At 42.0% G+C, this 21,012-nt stretch overlaps 1 protein-coding gene across 2 annotated transcripts in view; it reads left to right on the top strand.

Annotated features, from left to right (window-relative positions):
- Positions 1-2,099: 2,099 nt before the first annotated feature.
- Positions 2,100-21,012, top strand: part of stk17a (serine/threonine kinase 17a) — a 38,342-nt gene continuing 19,429 nt past the window's right edge. Inside the window, exons 1-2 of one of the 2 annotated variants that reach the window (XM_085173344.1) lie at positions 2,124-2,740; positions 20,800-21,012. In XM_085173344.1, the coding sequence (XP_085029470.1) occupies positions 2,559-2,740; positions 20,800-21,012 (395 nt within the window). In that variant the 5' untranslated portion in view covers positions 2,124-2,558. Of the gene's footprint in view, positions 2,741-20,799 lie in introns of both variants that reach the window. The other variant, XM_085173345.1, reaches the window with a different exon arrangement.

The raw sequence follows: 21,012 nt of genomic DNA, 5'->3' as shown, positions 1-21,012 counted from the left end.
AGCCAGTCTGTGTGAGTGCAGAAGACCCGGACCTGGTTTCAAATACAAGCAGTGATCAGGCATCAGTGTCTCACTCTGAACCCACAGAGGGTCAAAGTCAGCCAGAAACCTCTGAAAACCCAGAGGAAGAACTGTCAGAAACATTAGTTACATCACAGTCAAGTCCAGTTACTGATCTCACCAAACAGCCAGTCTGTGTGAGTGCAGAAGACCCGGACCTGGTTTCAAATACAAGCAGTGATCAGGCATCAGTGTCTCACTCTGAACCCACAGAGGGTCAAAGTCAGCCAGAAACCTCTGAAAACCCAGAGGAAGAACTGTCAGAAACATTAGTTACATCACAGTCAAGTCCAGTTACTGATCTCACCAATCAGCCAGTCTGTGTGAGTGCAGAAGACCCGGACCTGGTTTCAAATACAAGCAGTGATCAGGCATCAGTGTCTCACTTTGAACCCACAGAGGGTCAAAGTCAGCCAGCAACCTCTGAAAACCCAGAGGAAGAACTGTCAGAAACATTAGTGTCACCTGATGATAGGCTAATTGCCAATCAATTTAGTACTCTTCTAGCCACAAGAATCGCACAAAATTTACACAAAAATGCCAGAAAACTTCTGGATCTAGAAAAATTAGACTTAGTTATCAACCGTCTGACAGATTTGGTACTTTCTGAAGTGAGATGCATTGAATCCCTGGAAATTCTTAAAAATAACAGGGTTAAATTAGTCAAGGCCACAGCTGAAGGCCTTATCAAGGAGTTTGGATCTGCAGACAAGTTCTTCGATGTAATGATATCAGAAGATTCATCTTTTGACGACACTATTCTGAAGCACCTAGCAATGAATCTCGTTGATCAGGCATCAGTGTCTCACACTGAACCCACAGAGGGTCAAAGTCAGCCAGCAACCTCTGAAAACCCAGAGGAAGAACTGTCAGAAACATTAGTGTCACCTGATGATAGGCTAATTGCCAAACAATTTAGCAGTCTTGTAGCCACAAGAATCGCAGAAAAATTGCACAAAAATGCCAGAAAACTTCTGGATCCAGAAAAATTAGAGTTAGTTATCAACCGTCTGACAGATTTGGTACTTTCTGAAGATAGATGCACCGAATACCTAAAAATTCTTAATAATAACATAAATAAGTTAGTCAAGGACACAACTAAAGGCCTTATCAAGGAGTTTGGATCTGCAGACAAGTTCTTCGATGTAATGTTGTCAGAAGATTCATCTTTTGACGACATTATTAGGAAGATCATAAGAAAGAATCTAAGTGTCTTCATGAATCTTCCAAAGAAATCCAAACTTGCCAGGTTTTTTTCAGCAGTGTTAAAAGCTTTTAAGAAGCTGTTCAGCTGCTGCTTTAAAGGCAGTACTGATGACTAAATTGTCATCTTGATTTTTTTCAAATACCTCTTTTAAAATCTTAAAGCAGTCTGGCCTCAGAGTTAACATCTGAGGTATATTTTATTTTAAAACTATTTCATTCGACTTTAATTAGACTGAGAAATATTCTTCATCGTGTCTCCTCGTATTATCGTCACCATCACCCCCCACCGGCCGAGGCAGATGGCCGTCCCTTCTGAGCCTGGTTCTGCCGGAGGTTTCTGCCTGTTACAGGTAGTTTTTCCTCCCCACTGTCGCCAAGTGCTTGCTCATAAGGGATTATTAATTAATTGGGGTTTTCTTGCTGCTACTGTAGGGTCTCTAACTTACAGTATAAAGCAACTTGAGGAGACGGTTGTGATTTGATGCTATATTACAAATATTAAATTCAACTGAATCTTAAAAACATGTAATATAGCATCACATCACCATCAAATCAAGAACTGAAAAATAAAACCAAATAAAAAACCAAACCTACATTGAAAACTGTTTGTGATTTGTCTTGTGCTTTTAGTCTCTTTCTACATTTTTGTTTCTTTGTGTAACTACTTGCGTGCCTTTATTTCTCTTTTGTTAAGTTATCTTTTCTGTTGCTTTTGTTCTTTGTAGTTTACATATCTTTTGTGTTGCTTTTTAAGAGACTTACAGTACTATCAATATTTATTATTAAAAGCAATAGAAATGTATACATTGTATGCATTTTTTTATATTAAAAGGGACGTGAAAACTGGTCCCGCTATATATTTTACGTTTAATTTTTAATTCGCCGATCAACACAGAAGTCTCTCGCTCTCTCCCTCTCTCTCTCTCTGTAACCCATTCCGATTGGCAGGCACGCCTGTCAATAACCACGTGCTGCCATGGTTACAGAAAACGCAGCACCGGTTCAGCTTCTAAGTGAGGAGCAAGTTGAGGGACTGACAGGCAGGACGCTGAGTGTGGCGTGATCAAAATGAGCTCTCCAGCTGTGTTTTTAATACAATGTTAGACTGAGCTAATAATTTGAAACTTGGCCTAGAAGACGTGACGTTATTCTGTCGCCCTAATGTTTTGGGTTTTGTTTGGTTTCTGTTTTCGTTCGGAGAATAGTAAGCGGCGTCATTTAATGTAATTGTGCTGACTGTTGTGTTGAAGTGTTTAACGTTAGCCAACTAACCGGTCCAATTAATCGACGCCATGATCCCCGAATGCCCGCGTGCCGGGGACTCGAGAAGCAGAAGCCGCCTTCATCACAACCACGCAGCTGGACCGAGCCAGAGCCGTAGTGTCAGCGGCTTGTTGTCCGAAATCCAAACCGCCATCCACAACGAACCTTTCGCCGACCACTACACTGTTATTCCCGGCAGAGAGCTCGGAAGGTAAGAACATGGCACACTTAAACGTAAATTTAGCTGAGTTTATGTTTAGTTTCGTGTGTTTCTTATCTTACCCAGCTTAGACTTATTAGCAGAAATAGTTCTGTTTTTATTTGGCTGCTCGAGCTTTGGGACTCTTCCCATACGAGTGGTGGAAGAGGTCATGTAAAAGCACCAATGTCGTGAAATAGACCTTTACACCTCTGATTTTTGTATTGAAAATGTAACGTAAGTAAAAAAAAAAAAAAAATGCAAGTAATCCCACGAGAATGTGCCCAAAGCAGTCTGTCGGGTCTGATCCAGACTTTCTGAACTGGTCTGGTCGCCCAACCAACTGGATGGGGGGCTGTTGGCCCAAGTCAGAAAATAACACTCACACACCCTGCACTATTACAGTGTCTGCCTCACACGTGCTGGTCACCGCCAAGCACTAAACCAGTGTTAACCGAATAAGGAAATCGAGTTCGAGTTGCATTAACTTACTTACTGTTTACGTTTTTAATTACTAGGCTGTGTGAATTCATGTAACTCCTAGCATCACAGTCCTACAGTTTATAATTATAATCAATGTTGATTTGTTTTCTAAAATAAACATCTGAGCTCAAATGAACATCAAAATTAACTTCCAAATTAGTAAAATAATTAAAAAGAAAAGTAGCTTATTGGAGCTGTAAGATATTTTCTGTGTCTTAATTTTGTAAATTAATTAATTAAAATTGTGACATGAATGTAGTGGAGTCACACATGATTGGAATATTGGGTTAGGGTTATACCGTTACAGTCCCTAGGGATGGGGCCACAATGATAGAAGTTAAATCCCTGCAAATAACGAATACACAGTATACTCAGTTCACCATAAAGCATGGTATTCTTTTGATTATAGTGGACAAATTCAACTCTTATGGATACTGAAATGAAGGAAGGTAAATGCACGTTATTATCATCACTTAAGTATACATGCAACTTTCATATGTTCTCTTACATCCAACAACACTGAGGTAAGTGGCTTTGCACTCTTTGGTACTTAATTATGCTTAAAGTGGACCTGAAAAACGTCATGTATAAAGACTGATTTACATGATGGAGCATTGCTCTCAAAAACAGCCATGGATGTAACTTTGTCTGTGAAGCTGGATTTAAGAAATAAGTGCTAAAAAATGCGTAGCGCCATCTTCTCTCAGTACAGAACGTGACACCATTGGTTGGTTGTGGTTAATAGCTAAAATAAACTAATGTAAGTCTAGCTAGTAACAGAACCGTCTAAGGAGCTTGGAAAGAAAAGCGTCTGGACCTCTTTAAATTTCCTTGAAGACGTTTCACCTCTCAGTGGAGAAGCTTCTTCAGTTCTAAGAGCAATTGGTGGCGAGTCCCAGATTTTAATCCCTATGGGAGTGTCCCCAAGAGGGTCATGGACCCCCTATTGATCCTCTACCTAATCACACGAGGTAGAGGATCAATAAGGAAACTTAAAGAAGTCCAGACACTTTTCTTTCCAAGCTCCTTGACTGACTGAGAACCTTCACAGGCATAGTAACAGGACCAATAACTCAGGGGAAAACAGGGGGACTTGGAATAAAAATCAGTTTAAGGGGTCACTTTTGTGCTGCCCCTGCCTGCAACAATGAGTTTTTGTGTTAAACCGAGGATGTAGCGTCCACTTTCACTGTCTGTCTCCTGTCTCAGCTGCACTGAAACAGGAAAATCCAGCTGTTAGCTCCAATGTTCAGGTTTGTAAAGCACTGTTTAAATGACAGAGTGGGGGAGAGCCTGTTTGAGTCATCAGACTAAAGAGAAGCTGGAGTCTCACACTCTGTTTTTCCACGCCAAGCCGGGTGTACCGAGCCCCACAGTCAGCTGCCAAAGCAGATGTTTGAAAAATGCGATTTTATGCAATAAAATATTATCTTTTCTCAAACACAACAAAAAAGTTTACAACATCACAGTAAACAATAAAAGATGGACACCTTCTCTGTTTGAGAAGGTTATCAGCATGTTTTTCAGAGGATGGAGAATAGTTTGTCCTCTGACCTTCTTTCCACCACAGCTTCAAATGTGTCCAGTTTGCAGCCAATCACAGATTCATGTTTGTCGTTTTTTACCATTTGTGCACCTTAAGCAAATATGTAGAACTGATTTCATTTATCAGTACAATATCACTAAGATTAGAAACATCTTGACTTGGAGTGATGCTGAAACTATAACTCTACATTTATTACTTTGAGGTTGGACTATTGTGATTCGTTATTATCAGGCCGCTTTAAAAGCTCTCTGAAAAGCCTCGAGTTGCTCAAGAGTGCTACAGCGAGAGTCCTGAGAGGGACTGGAAAGAGAGAGCATATTTCTCCCATATTGGCTTCTCTTCATTGGCTTCCTGTCGAATCCAGAATTGAATCAAACATTTTCTTCTTACATACAAAATCTTGAGTAATCAGGCCCCGCGATATCTTGAAGACCTCATAGTACCTTATCATCTTAACAGAGGACTTTGCTCTCAGACTGTAGGCTTGCTTTTTTAAAGTAGAATGGGAAGCGGAGCCTTCAGCTTCTGGGCCCTCTGCAGTGGAACCACTCCCAATTTGGATTTGGGAGACAGACACCCTCTTTAGTTTTCTTTCTAATAAAGCTTTTAGTTAGGGCTGCATCATGTAACCCTGAAATAGATGCATCTCTCTCTCTGTGTTTATACATTACTGCTGCATTCCCATATGGAAAAGATATATATAAATCTTATAAAGTTTGTATCTGTCTTGTGTGAAACTTGTATGAAAAGCATACAAGAGTAAAAACAGATATAAGATCCCTTGAAAAATTATATAATGAAACTTGTATGTTTTGGATACTTACTAAAACAATATATGAAAGTAATGAGAAAGTGGCCACTTTCATGAGTAAATCATGTAAGCCTTATATGATTTACTCATGAAAGTGGCCACTTTCATGAGTTAAGTCATATAAGTTTTTACTATTTCTTTTCCATATGAGTTTGTTCATTGGTTACTATTAGGCCTGCACAATAAATCGAAAATTTATAGTCATCACGATACCAGCATGTTCAATGGGCCCATCGCAAAAGACGGCGTAAACTGCGATAATTGGGTACCTTAAAATGTTTACACACGTGCTTTAAAGAATTTACCAATCAAAGAAACCCATTTACACATTTGACCAGTCGAATAGAGCCCTTCATGGCCAATCAAATGGATTAGAGGCCCGCCTCCTACGTAGGTGGGGAGCGAACAACGCTGCAGCAACAAGTCAGTTGTAATGGCTGAGAGCGAGACGCATGACGAAAACGCTACTGACTATGAACTTGTGCCTAAAAAAAAAAAGTACCTCGCTTATTTGGAGGTACTTTGGATTTGATAAGGACGACGTTCTCCAAACACAGATACTCTGCAAAACTTGCCGAACACTCGTGGCAACCACCAGAGGAAACACGACTAATCTCCACTATCATCTTCAACAACCACAGAGAACTGTTTGAAGAGTTCCAGAAAGACAGGGCTAGCCAAACAAAGGTTGCTAATGTTAAGACAAAGAGCACCGACAGACAAAGAGTTTTTCAAGTGGAACTCCTTATGAGAAAACGTCGAAGTGCTACAAAGAAATAACACGAGGCCATTACACATTTTTTTGGCTAAAGACATGATGCCTATAAATACAGTTAGCAGAGAGGGCTTCACCAGTCTGATACATAAAGTGGACCGGAGATAACGCATCCCCTCACGAAACTACTTTTCCCATGTCGCCATTCCACAAATGTACGAAACACTCCGCTGGACCGTCATGTTTGAACTGAGCCAAGCTGAAAACTACGCAGGCACTACAGTAAAGTTTCCTCTCCAGTTTTGACTTACATCATAACTACTTGGTGAGTTGTAAAATGATGAACAACTGCATTGAGATAATTTGCAGTATAATTTAAGTTATGTTTATTTAAAACTAATTCTAGAGACCGGGAAGGATGTCTTTCATAATTCAAGCCTCGGAAATGTTTTTTTTTATGGGGGCAGTGTTTCAATGTTAAAGTGCACTTTGTTGTTACACTGCTAATACAGCAGCTTTCTTTAAATAAAACTGTTGCAGTAAAACGGAAATTATTTGAATTTATTTAAATGGGACAATGCAGTTAAACATAGTTCAAGTGCAAGACATGAGACTGATGTACCGCACATAGGTTTATAGCTACTGCTAATTTTCAACAATTGTCCCTTGTTGGGCTTCAATCTAAATAAATACATATTACAATAAAATGTAATACGAAATGTATTCGGGTTTTTCTTTTTTGCTATTTATTTTATCGCAAGTCATATCGTTATCGCAATATTGATCAGTTATCGCACATCGCAGGTTTTCCTAATATCGTGCAGCCCTAGTTACTATTACCTTCTCTCTCTCTCTCCTCTTCTCTTCCCTATTTTGCATTTTGTCCTGTCCTGACCAGTGGAAAGTTTTTCCTTCCCACTGTCAACAATTATATGCTCATAATTGGTCATGTGATTGTTAGGTTTCTCTCTAATAGTTTTCCAATACAAAGCGCTTTGAGGCGTTGTTGTGAATTTTCACTATAGAAATAAAATGTAGGTGAATTGAATTCATAGAATTAGGGAGCAGAGGTTAATAGACCATTATACAACTAGACTGGTTGCTGGTGTACTGCTTCTCAGTGTCATCCAGCCACTTGCCAGAGTCTGTTATAGTAATGCAAGTTATAATTTTAATCCAACTTTACGATTTTGGATTCCAGCTATATAGCAGTGAGATCCTGTTCTGCCAAAAAATAGAATAGCCCTTTATTGTCATTGTACATGTACAACAAAATTGTGGGTGCTCAACACCAACTGCACTTTGATAAAAATATAATGAGTAAACAGTGGGAATAAAAAGCAAACAGAAGAAATGTATACAAAACAAGGAAAAGCACACATTGGAGAACAAAATAGTGTCCAGTCTAAGCAAAGTTGTTGCAAACCTGCAGCAGGTGGAGAACTGGTCCTGCTTCACAAAGTTCCATAAAGTTGGACAGCAGAACAAGGACTATTGTCACCGGCTGCACTTCATCCATAGGATGACAAGCTTGTTAAAGCTTATTAATGTTATGTTTTGTTAGAAAGTGTAAATCACAGGTGTCGAACACCAGGCCTCAAGGGCCAGTGTCCTGCAGGTTTTAGATGTCCTTGGTCCAACACAGCTGATTTAAATGGCTAAATTTCCTCCTCAACATGTCTTGAAGTTCTCCAGAGGCCTGGTAATGAACTGATCACTTGATTCAGGTGTGTTGACCCAGGGTGATATCTAAAACCTGCAGGACACCGGCCCTCGAGGCCTGGAGTTCGACACCCCTGGTGTAAATGGTATTGTCTGTGTAGGTTGTCAGTCACCCAGGTCATGGTAATCTAAGGAGCTTGGAAAGAACTGTAGTTTAATACGTTTCTTGAAGACATTTCATCTCTCATCCGAGGAGCTTCTCAGATGACGCTCAGCTTTTCCTACATGTCTTTAGATGTAAATGCTGTTATTGATTACTGGATAACCTTCCTTTTGCTAGTGCACACAGCACATTTGTCTTTTATACTTCATGCTATATACTTACATACATAGTCTGTGGTTAAAATGAGACACCAGGTCTGTTGGCCAGTTTTGCCAACATCTTTTTGTGTGCAAGTGATCACTGAAATTGCAGTTATGGTTCTCTCTCCATTCATTTAGATAGGTTCTTGTACCTGAAATAACTGCCTAGAGATGTTACCAAGATAGCTGTAGAGTGGCAAGTTCTAGAATGACTTTGATTATAGCACACTTACACAGCTACAATCTTAGCTACACAACAAAGGCTGTTTATGTCTGTATGTCACAGACCTGACATTGTGACTGAGATTAGCTGCAACAGAACAACATGAAAGCTTACATTAATCTGCAGAACCACTCTGGCCTACAGCACTGTAGAAGATCAGCTGACAAAAGGTCATGTGTCCAAGTTTATGTTCACCAAGGCACTGCTCAGTGGTTTGATGTAAATGCAGACTTATGTGTGGGCATACTAAAAACCATTGATTGGGGAGATGGAGAGAGGTAGAGAGCAAGGCACAGCTATATCAACTGAACACCGGAACCAAACAGCTGAGATCATAGTGTCCAAGAATAATAGAGAAGTCAAAATAGGAATCAAAAGCTTAGCTCGCAATAACCAAAAGTCTAGAGCATTAGCACACTGAAACTATGTTTGATTTGGCAGATTTTTACACCAGATGACTTTCCTGATGCAAACCCTCAGGGATTTGTCTCCTTCTGGAATCGAACCAGGGATCTTAGGTGGATTTGTAAACCACTACATAAGTAAAGATATACATTCTCATAACAGACAACATACAGCAGTAACTTGGTTAGGCTCTGTTAGTCAGTGTAATAATAACTATGAAGGTGTTGTTGTTCTGTAGCCATACAAGTTGTGTTTATTCCGTAGCTGACTCTTAGCCTCCTCTCTGCATGAGCCTTCTGAACTTAGTGATGGAATTTCATTCATGAGGCTTTTTTGGATTAAAGGCTCAGCTGTAAACTTGGCTTTGTTTGCCCATGCATTCCTCTGTGGAGTTGTGTTTTGTTGACTGTGAACATGATCAAATGTATCAAAGAGGTTAAGTTCCCTCTGCAATTACATTTTTTTTGAATTTGGAACACATTTTTTGACTTCCACACCTAATTACTCCTCCTTTGTTTTTTGCTTTTGTCCTTTTAGTTTTTTGTTTGTTTTTTAAGTTGGGGGTTTCATGACATTTCATTATTGGACTTTATGGTTTACCTCAAGTTCCAATATGGGCTTACAAATGTATGCTTTGAAACTCCACACTAACCTCAGTTTGTTCACACAAACGTCCACCTTCGTAAGTCGAATAATGAGAAGGGTACAACAGGCACCGAGGATTTCTGATTCTTCTAGCATGATAGTTTTCATTTTGTAAATAAACAGTTAACAGAGAATATAGAGATATTTTTTTGTCATGTACACTTTACATCACCTTGTATCCATGCAAACCTTTAGTTTTAAAAATGAAAATGAGTGACTTGGTGTTGGTATGTCATTTTTCAAGACGTGCCTGAAGTTCGAAAGCTTGCTATTAATTAATTAGTGCATTTTTAATATGGCTTTCAGACCCTCATTAACGATCTACTTTTCACATCTTGGGGTGGAAGTAGGATGACGATGGGGGCTTTGAGGTATTGCTTTTATGCGGTGGGAGTCCCAGATGGCTCACACCCAAGCTCCTTTTGTAACTTGTGCTATGGCGAAGCTCTGAATTACATATGGTTAAGACCCAAAGCTTTTTCCTTGATGGGTTTTAGTGACAGACAGGGATTCTCACTTAGCCCATATGGTCCTGGAAAGAGCATTACACCAGTGACTGTGCTTTAGTCAGCCAAGAGAGACCATAACATAAATTTTAGGCTGTTAGATTGATTTACCTGTCAAGCAGAAAGCAAGCGACTTTAGCGTCACTGTTAAAACCCTTCTTTCTCTGCATCATCATCTCTGAAAGGCTGCTGTGCCAATATTTACTCTGTCGTCTCTTTCCTTGTGTTTTCACTTCTTTGGTGAAGAGGACCCCCACCAAATAAGAAATAAAAAATATAACCCTTCATAACTTGATGGTATAGGCATGAATTAAAATTTGCCGCCATGGCACAAAAACATGTACGAGTTCCCTTCTGCGCTGCCTTTGTCTTACTATGTTGTCATTCTCTAGCCCAGACCTTCCCAAAGTGTGGGGCCCGCCCCCTAGGGGGGGGCGCAGAGCCATTGCAGGGAGGGGGGGGGCGCGGTATGAAAAGGGGGGGGGGGCAAATGCTTGAACACTGCTAGCACGGGGCTCCCACACAAACGCAAAGCAGGAGATGAAGCATCGCTGAATATGTTTCCAAACCAACTTCATTCTAAGCCAAAGACTACAAAATATGGTGAAGCAAATCTTCTCTTTGGCTTCACCTGCACAAGTGCCGAGGTAGGTCTCCCTGCAGGATTGGTTTTCCCTGCGTCGGGAGCACGTGCTGGGCTCTCCAAATCACGGACAAACAGTATCCCACATTCTTGATTTTTAGTTCAAAAACACTTGTTGTAATGACTAACTACTCCTGACATTTTGGAGATGTTAGCTCTTTACAACTCCAAAGTTACAGTTGGATACAAATAATATAAGGCTGATTTGTTCCCCCTGTCTAAATCACGGACAAACAGGATCCCACAGCTGTTTGTTTTTAAACCCATTTTGCACAGAGAGGCTTTTTTTTTTTTTGAAAAATGATTGAATATTATTACACAGGAAAAAAACAACTACATGTAAAATAATCACACCATGACGCCTCTGCCTTTGTAAATGGAGGGACAGTAACTGCGTGTGTAAATGTAAGCGTGTAAAACCTGCAGATAGTCAGATTAACAGTATTTTGTCTCTATCTGCCATTCTGCAATTCATCTCATGTAAACAATTACGTGGCGCACAGCGTGACGTACCTGGCACATACCTTTGATGTTGTGTGACGAACTCTGTATTCCTCGTCCACACGTAAACGCAAAAAAGGAGTGATTCGGTGATTCGAAACGCCGTTTACGTGTGGACGAAACAGCTGCGTTTTCAAAAATACCCGTGTAGGTGTTTACGTAGCGTAAAAGAGTTAGTAGTTTATTTTATTACTACCTGTAATTTATTGCAGATTACTTGTATTTGCTTAATTGTTTACTAAATGTTTGAAATAAATGGAGCAAAATATGGGTGTGTGTTGTTGGAGGATGTGTGTGTGCGCACGGGAGGGGGGTCGCAAACATTTTTCTTGTAAAACAAAGGGGGGTCTAGCAAAAAAAGTTTGGGAACCACTGCTCTAGTCACATACAGAAAATGAAATTAGGTGGAATGGCGATGTCCATCCCAACCACTGTATTCAAGATTGATGGGGAAACTTGGCAGTTTCCACAAATCCGGTGCCTGTTCATATATTTTTAATAGGTTAATTCCAAGTTTATGAGAGTGCATCAATGTCTTGGAAGACAGAATTACACACCAATCAATGCATATTTATGACTGCAATATTCTAAAAGTCAAAGCCAGAATCTTAAAGTGGACCCTTAAATGTTTGCTCAGACAAGTGAATTACAGTAATTCAAATGTGATTAAATAATTCAGAATGTGACGGCATGTAACTCAATTTGGCAATATTTCTTAATTGATAAAACCAAGATTGAACCAGAGATTTGATGTTAGCATCCAACATGAAAACTGAGTCAAATAGTCATCCCAAGGTTCTTGATGAAAGAGCAAGTGGCAAGGGGACCCACAGCTCACATTACCTTATACATAAACATGTTTGGGGGGACAAAAAGGGACATGCGTTTTCTCTTTACTGTAGCTTGAAACATTTTGGGACCTTTTTGGGACTGTTGTGGCTAGAAGATTTCAGCTCATCATGGGCATGAATGTCATGGCAATTTTGGGCTATTAATCATTTCTTTAAACTGTTCTTTTTCCAAGGTGGGCTGATTATATAGCATACATGCTTAATAACTTTAAGAAACAACAATCCACACATGGTTAAAAGTATTCATGCACACACTTAAATATTTGAATGTGGCGCTGAAGATTCTACAGGGTCTTTTAACTTGACAAGGCCAAGGCTTAAGAATTTATCAGCGATCCTGATTGAGTTTATCTTTGCCAACCCCAAAAGTTACTTGTCTGAAAGTCATGTTTTTTCAGCTTTAGGATCAGTGACATCTTTGATGTCAATAAATCAACATTACCAGTTTGCATCCAACCCTAATCCAAATGGATAGTCAGTGATGGTAGTGGAAGTGTTAGACACTGAGCTAGTGGGGTCGCTGGAGCCTATCGCAATTGTCTTAGGGCAAGAGGCAGATTACACCCTGGACAGGTCGCCAGTCTAATGCATAGAGACAGGCAATCATAACCACCTTTGGGAAATGTAAAATAACCAGTTAACCTAAACCCACTAATTGCATGTCTTTGGATTGTGGGAGGAAGCCGAATAGACATGCAAATTCCCCAAGCTAATGGTGGAATTCAACTCACGACCTTCTTGCTGTGAGGTAATCGTGCTAACACCTGTCCCACCTTCTACCCGAAAATCTTTTTCATTAAATGAATCTAGGGCACCCTTTCACAGGGACCAGCTATGACAACGCAGCCAGAACACTCATACACTCCAACTACTGATGGCTAATAGTTGGTAGAAAACCTACATTACCTACACATTTTTGATGACTAGAGCTTGAACTTCAGCAGTGATTTTAACAATGTCTTCATGCCTAAATGTATTACTTTGCTGCCATGTGATTGGCTGGTGAGATATCTGCGAGCAGCTGGATAGGATGGTGGCTGCAAAATCACTGTTATAGCATAGCACCAGGGGGCGATCGTGGCTCAAGAGTTGGCAGTTCGTCTTGTAATCGGAAGGTTGCCGGTTCGAGCCTCGGCTCCGACAGTCTCGGTCGTTGTGTCCTTGGGCAAGACACTTCACCTGTTCAGAGGGCCCGGTGGCGCCAGTGTTCGGCAGCCTCGCCTCTGTCAGTGCGCCCTATGGTGGCTGTGGCTACAATGTAGCTGCCATCACCAGTGTGTGTGTGTGTGTGTGTGTGTGTGTGTGAGTGAATGGTTGGATGACTGAATGTGTAAAGCGCTTTCGGGTCCTTAGGGACCAAGCGCTATACAAATACAGGTTACCATTTAGCACCTCAGAAATCCACCTAAAGACTATTTATTTCAATAATTGTGACCATTTCATCACTTCTGGCTTGGTGCATGTGTGTGCACATATACATGGACTTGCACACATGCACAAAAGCCATCTCTTTCAGGGTGTAGCCTGTGAATGAGGCTGCTGGCTTTGGAAATGTGCTGACGCTGCTTTAGAAAAGGCTGCGGTGGCCCAGTATGGTTTCTGAAAGGCAGGCCTAGACTCCAAACTAAACAGCGTCTCTCTGCGTTTTTCAGACAAGACCACTGCTACTGCTCCACCACTGCTCCCAGAGGTCTTTTAAGGGTGGCTGCTTAAAGCAATCCCAGTATAAACCTTCATTAATTAATATGCATGGCCAACAACTTTCCAGTGCACTACTTTCCGATACCAATAACTGATCAATTCTCCATCCTCCCTCTCTCATCCCCTGCTACTTGTTATTTTAAATATATATTTTTTTCTTTTGCATGTTTATGCAAAAGTTTATTTGGCTGAGAGCTGAGTGCTCAAAATAATAGTCATCGAAGTTAGTAAATCTTCAGTTTTCTAGTACACGGTCAATCAGTTGGTGCAGTATTGTCTGTTTCCTGTTCACTGCAATATTCATGTGCACAGCTGAATAGATGAAAGGTTTACAAAATAAAAAGGAAATGCCAGAACCGCTTAGTGTGGTGGACAGAAAAAGCTGAGTGTAGGCTCTGAGGAAGTTTCCCATTCACTGTAACAGGAAGGCATTGACTTGCTTTCTAGTATAAATCTTTGAAAGTGCTTAATGAAAGGAAATGTGAGGTAGAAGAGTGCATACTAAAGGAGTTAGTTTCTTAAAATATCTTAGTGACTTATATTATGAGACCAGCTTCAAGTTGAACACAATGTTATCTCAAGAGAACAGGCATAAAGTAATATGGGCTGGTGTTCATATATTGCCTTTCGAGCCTTACTGACCACTGAAAGCATTTTTGACTGCAAGCCACATTTAACCACACATTTATGCAGTGCTTGATTCTAATTTTGTGCACTTCATGTCTGTCATGCATGGCCAATTTAGAATCACCCAGTAACCTAACATTATCCTGGTAGTATGGTAGTAATTCTTAGATTGCACAGTTATGTGTAATAAAGTCTCTCTGATTCTGACATGCAGCATGTCCAAAAAAATCACATCGTAGAACTAATATGCTAAAGCAAAACTCAGTATTTTTATTTTTGAATTCTGTTAGAGTAACTTTGAATGATTCAAATCAAATTCAAATTGTATCTATTATTGTAGGGTCTACCTTACAATATAAAGCGTCTTGAGGTGACTGTTGTTGTGATTTGGCGCTGTATAAATAAAATTGAATTGAATTCAAATTCCAATATAATCCTCACTCATGTTTTACTGGGCCCTTTTTTCAAGCCCTCTCTGTTTAAGCCAGTTTTCTTCTGATTGAAGAGATTACACTAAAGATTTGAAAAGCTAATGGATGGGGCTAATGTGGGATTACTTGTACATACACTGTACAGTTTTAGAACACCCCGATTTTTCCAGTTATTTATTGCAATTCAAGTCGTTCAAGTTCAGTGAATATCTTGAAGTGGTACACATTTAAGCGGTGAACTGTCAGAGGTTTAAAAAAAGAGAAGTAAGGTTACCCAAAACTGAAAAACAATGTACATTTCAGAATTATTAAAAAAGCATTTTTCAGTATCATAACACTTAAAAATGTAGCTCTTTCCTACAGAGAAAATGCAAAGTCAAGGTGTCGGTGAGCACAGTTTCCTTCACCATCAAAAGGCACTCTGACTGGAAGAGGTATTGCAAACCCAAAGCCACATCTGAATCAGAGGGCAAGTTTATGAGAGTTAACAGCTTGTGTGATAGGCGGTTTAATAGTGGCCATAGTAAGCAAGTCTCAGTTTCAACTATGAAGAGAAGACTTTGAGCTGCAGGTTTGACAGGACGAGTTGCAGCAAGTCAGAATAAGATAAAGAGGCTTGCCTGGGCCATGAAACACTGCCATTGGATTACTGAAGACTGGAAGAAGGTATTATGGACTGATGAATCAAAGTTTGAAATCTTCGGTTCATCACGCAGGATCTTTGTACGCTGTCGAGTAGGTGAAAGGATGGTTCCAGAGCTTTTGTCATCAACTGTCAAACATGGAGGAGGAAGTATGATGGTCCGGGGCTGTTTTGCTGGATCCAGGTTCACTGACTTGTACCGAGTGAGGGGCACCCTGAACCAAAACGGCTACCAGAGCAGTCTGCGGCACCATGCAATACCCTCTGATATGTGTCTAGTTGGTCCGGAGTTCATCCTACAGCAAGATAATGACCCAAAATGTGAGTCCAAGCTATGTCAGAACTACCTCAGAAAAAAGAACAAGATGGTAAGCTTGAAAACATTGAGTGGCCAGCACAGTCTCCAGACTTAAACCCCATCGAGCTGGTTTGGGATGAACTGGACAGAAGAGTGAAAGCAAAGCAACCTACAGGTGCTGCATTTATGGGAACTTCTGCAACAGATATGGGAAAAACTTTATGAATAATATTTTATTTCTATTGTAGAAAGAATGTCATGGGTGTGTTCAGCTGTTATACCTGCCAAATGTGGCTACTTTGATGATTAAAGCGGGTTTTTGTTAACTCCAATTACTTGTTTTTTGTTGTTGTTGTTGTTTTGTTTTTTTTTACTATGCTTTCATTTCAGAGTGTAATGAGGCTTTGAACTGCATAATCTTCAATAAAAAAAAAAATAGAAAAATTGGGATGTTCTAAAACGTTTTACCGGTAGTGTATATTAATATTATTTGATACTTTATTTAATCGAATTGAATCAGGACCTTGTGAATCAGAATCAAATCAGTTATAGAAATCGAAATCGATACCTAGCTCTATGACGCCAGTGTGCATGGCTCGCCGTTTTCTCTACCCCTGCTGTTTGTTTGTATTGTTTGTGCTATTTTTTTAAGTGCTAGAGTCAACTCTCTTTCAATGTTTAATCACCAAACTCTGCTGGACCTTCAACTCTTTGCCAGTGATCTTAACAATGCAGCTCATCCTGGACATAAGATGTTGCCCCCACTCCTATCTGGGATCCCAGCTCACCTTTGTTGCACCCTGGCCCCAGTCTCGCAGCGAAAGTGCTTCTAGGACTAGATTTCCTTTGTATAGCTGAAAAATGGTTAAGGGCTGGTAAGTCCAGCGCTTTCACAGACCTTTTTTCAGTCTGGTTTTTAAGCTTTACACCAGGGGTCCCCAATCCCAGTCCACGAGGGCTGTGTCCCTGCAGGTTTTAGATCTCACCCTGGGTCAACACACCTGAATCACATGATTAGTTCATTACCAGGCCTCTGGACATGTTGAGAAGGTAATTTATCCATTTAAATCAGCTGTGATGGATCAAGGACGCATCTAAAACCTGCAGAGACACCAGCCCTCGTGGACTGGGATTGGGGACCCCTGCTTTACACAGTTCTGAATCTGTCCCACAGGGTTCAATTTTAGGCCCCCTTCTTTTCGCCCTATATCTGCTTCCCCTTGGCTCTCTTTTCAGGAAACGTGATTTCTTTCCATTGCTATGCTGATGACGCAGCTCCCTCTTAAAAAGATAAATGGTTTCTTAGCAGACTCCATGCTCAGATGTCTTGATGAAAAAAAGGCCAGAATGGCTTTGAACTTTTTAGATTTTAATTAGCAAAAAGACCCCCAAAAAAATGTTTTTTTTTTTTGAGGGAACAGTTCAGCCTGCCCGGGATAGGGTTACCGGGGCCCCACCCTGGAGCCAGGGCCTGGGAGGGTGCCCGAGGGCAAGCGCCTTAGTTTATGGGGCCCGGCCGGGTACGCCCCGAAAAAGGGACATGGGCCCGTCTTCCTGGAGGTCCACCACCCGCAGGAGGCACCGTAGGGGTCGGGTGCGATCCCCGGCTACCAAGACTGGCAATTGGCACATGAAATGTCACCTCTCTGGTGGGGAAGGAGCCTGAGCTAGTGCGTGAGTTTGAGAGATACCGGCTAGATATAGTCGGGCTCACCTCAACTCATGGCCTGGGCTCTGGAACCAGCCTCCTGGGGAGGGGCTGGACTCTGTCTCAGTCTGGAGTTGCCCCTGTTGAGAGACAGTGGGCTGGGGTGGGTATCTTGGTATCCCCTTGGCTTGCTGCTGGTAGGTTTTGGTTTCTTTAACTGAGTGTCCGTTTTGGACACTCAGTTAAAGAGGGGGGCTGAGCTGTGAACTGATCACCACCTGGTGGTGAGTTGGATCAGGTGGTGAGGGAGGACGCTGGATAGACCTGGCATGCCTAAACGTACAGTGAGGGTGTGCTTGGAACACCTAGCAGAGGCCCTGGTCCGCAAGATCTTCAACTCACACCTCCGGCAGAGCTTCAACAGCATTCCAAGGGAGGCTGGGGATATTGAGTCAGAATGGACCATGTTCAGCATCTCCATTGCCGAAGCTGCTGCACTGAGCTGCGACCGCAAGATAGTTGGTGCCTGCCGTGGTGGTAATCCCCGAACCAAATGGTGGACACCAGAGGTGAAGGGAGCCACCAAGCTGAAGAAAGAGTCCTACCGGGCTTGGTTAGCCTGTGGGACTCTGGAGGCAGTGGGCGGTGGCTGAAGCAAAAACTCGGGTGTGGGAAGAGTTTGGAGAGGCCATGGAAAAAGACTTACGGACTGCCTCGAAGAGATTCTGGCAAACCGTCAAGCGACTCAGGAGGGGAAAGTGGTGTTCTACCTGCACTGTGAATATTGCGGGTGGAGCGCTGCTGACTTCGACTGAGAAAATTTTCGGGCGGTGGAAGGAATAGTTGGAGGACCTCCTCAATCGCACCTGCACGTCTTCTGTGGAGGAAGCAGAGTCTGGGGACGAAGGGGATGACCCGGCAATCTCTGGGGGCGAGGGCACTGAGGCAGTTAAACAACTCCTTGGTGGCAGAGCCCCTGGGGTGGACAAGGTCCGCCCCGAGTTCCTGAAGGCTCTGGATGTTGTAGGGCTGTCTTGGTTGACACGTCTCTACAATGTTGCGTGGAGATCAGGGGCAGTACCTGGGACTGGCAAACTGGGGTGGTGGTCCCCATCTTTAAGAAAGGGGACCGGTGGGTGTGTTCCAACTACAGGGGAATCACACTCCTCAGCCTCCATGGGAAAGTCTATGCCAGGGTGTTGGAGAGGAGAGTCCATCCGTTAGTCGAACCTCAAATACAGGAGGAACAAGGCGGTTTTCGTCCTGGTCGTAGAACACTGGATCAGCTCTTTATCCTCTCGAGGATACTTGAGGCTGCATGGGAGTTTGCCCAACCAGTCTACATGTGTTTTGTGGACTTGGAGAAGGCATTCGACCGTGTCCTTCGGTACCGGTCTCAATTTACCAGTCAATCTACGCCAATTCACTCACCTATGGTCACGAGCTGTGGGTAGTGACCGAAAGAACGAGATCTCGAATACAAGCGGCGGAAATGGGCTTCCTCCAAAGCGTGGCTGACCTCTCCCTTAGAGATAGGGTGAGAAGTTTGGCCATTTGGGAGGGGCTCAGAGTAGAGCCGCTGCTCCTCCATATCGAAAGGGGCCAGTTGAGGTGGTTCGGGCATCTGACAAGGATTCCTCCTGGGTGAGGTTTTCCAGGCATGTCCCACTGGGAGGAGGTCCTGGGGCAGACCCAGGACACGCTGGAGAGATTATATCTCTTGGCTGGCCTGGGAACGCCTTGGTGTTCCCCCGGACAAGCTGGAGGAGGTGGCTGAGGAGAGGGAGTTCTGGGCTTCTCTGCTTGGGCAGAGCAAATCTTAAAAACCAGGTCAGAGCTGTTGTTAAGAGCTAGCTTTTTTCATTTGAGGCAGTTAGCCAAAATAAAGCCTGTTTTGTCATCAAAACAGACGGTCATCAACGCCTTTGTTACATCTAGACTGGATTACTGTAATGCACTTTATTGTTGGGTTAGCGATGCGTCCATTAGGCGTCTGCCATGCGTCATTTAACTGAGGACTTGCACCCATTTTAATTTCACTCCACTGGCTGCCTGTACTTTATAGGGTCCTTTTAAAAGTTCTTTTATTAGTTTTTAAATCTCTTAATGGCCTGGCCCCTCTTACCTCTCCAAGCTAATACAGCCATATACACCTGCCTGCTCCCTTAGGTCCACCAGTCAGCAGCTCCTTGAGGTGCCAAAACCAAGCGTAAATTTAGAGATGATCATGATTTTGTTGTAGGTTTGGATTTGCCCTTGCACGTTAGGCAGACCTCTTCTCTTTCTGATTTTAAAGCTCTTCTTAAAACAGGTTGACTATTTTTTTAACTGATTTTATTTCCTGTCTATGCTATTTGTATATGTGCAGCACTTTAAACTAAAACCAGGGTTCATAAAGTGCTTTATAAATAAAGATGGTATGGTATGGTAATTGATGTGTAGCAAGTTTTTGTCATGGCATCACACTGGCAGAAAGCACAAATCAGTGCTGGAATCTGTAGCTCCCAGCAGCATCGGCCCCATGACTCTCACATGCACCACCAGCTGAGAATGAAGCAGTTTGGTCCACTGCTTCAGGCACAGGCCTGTACAAGTCGTACAAGTCTTTATCAATTTTATTTTAATTTCACAGCTTCTCTTCTTGCTCTAGGCTAACTATAACTACCCCTACAGCACAGAGTTCAATAATGCTGTTCTTTGTGAACATTTTGAAGAACCTTCAGTGTTTGTTCTGTTCTTGCAATAATAGAAAATAGGAATGAATCTGGGAACAGATGATGTATCATCATCTATTCATCATTTTATCTTCATGAACTTATAGTACCATATCACCCCATTAGAGCACTTTGCTCTCACACTGCAGGCTTGCATGTGGTTCTTAGAGTATTAAAAATTAGAATGGGAAGCAGAGCCTTCAGTTTTCAGGCCCCTCTTCTGTGGAACCAGCTTCCAGTTTGGGTTCGGGAGACAGACACTATCTCTACTTTTAAGATTAGGCTTCAAACTTTCCTTTGTGCTAAATCATATAGTTATGGCTGGATCAGGTGACCCTAAATCCTCCCTTAGTTATACTTCAATAGGTGTAGGCTGCTGCCCATGATGCATTGAGTGTTTCTTCTTCGGTAACCTTTCTCACTCACTATTTGCACTGAATCATTAAATTGAGTTTTTCTCTATATGTATGTATCTATATGTAGGGTGTACCTTATGCCTACCTTGGCGCTGTATAAATAAAATTGCATTAAATTATTTACCTTTTTTTTTTGTTTCTTTAATTGGTCAGTGCAATGAGCATGCATTGTCAGTGTTATATTGTCATCTACCAGTGGCTGTTATGAATATAGTTCTGATGGTCTTCCTTTCTTTCAGGGGAAAATTTGCTGTGGTCAGAAAGTGTGTGGAGAAGTGCACGGGTCATGAGTACGCTGCTAAGATAATGAGGAAGAGACGGAAAGGGCAGGACTGCCGGATGGAGATCATCCATGAGATTGCAGTACTTGAACTGGCCAGCGCCTGTCCCCATGTGGTCAACCTCCACCAGGTCTACGAGATGGCTTCAGAGATGGTGCTAGTTCTGGAGTT

Source organism: Neolamprologus multifasciatus, chromosome 9 (genome assembly GCF_963576455.1).
Source record: "Neolamprologus multifasciatus chromosome 9, fNeoMul1.2, whole genome shotgun sequence".
NCBI lineage: Eukaryota > Metazoa > Chordata > Actinopteri > Cichliformes > Cichlidae > Neolamprologus > Neolamprologus multifasciatus.
This window is presented reverse-complemented; position numbering and strand designations above follow the sequence as displayed.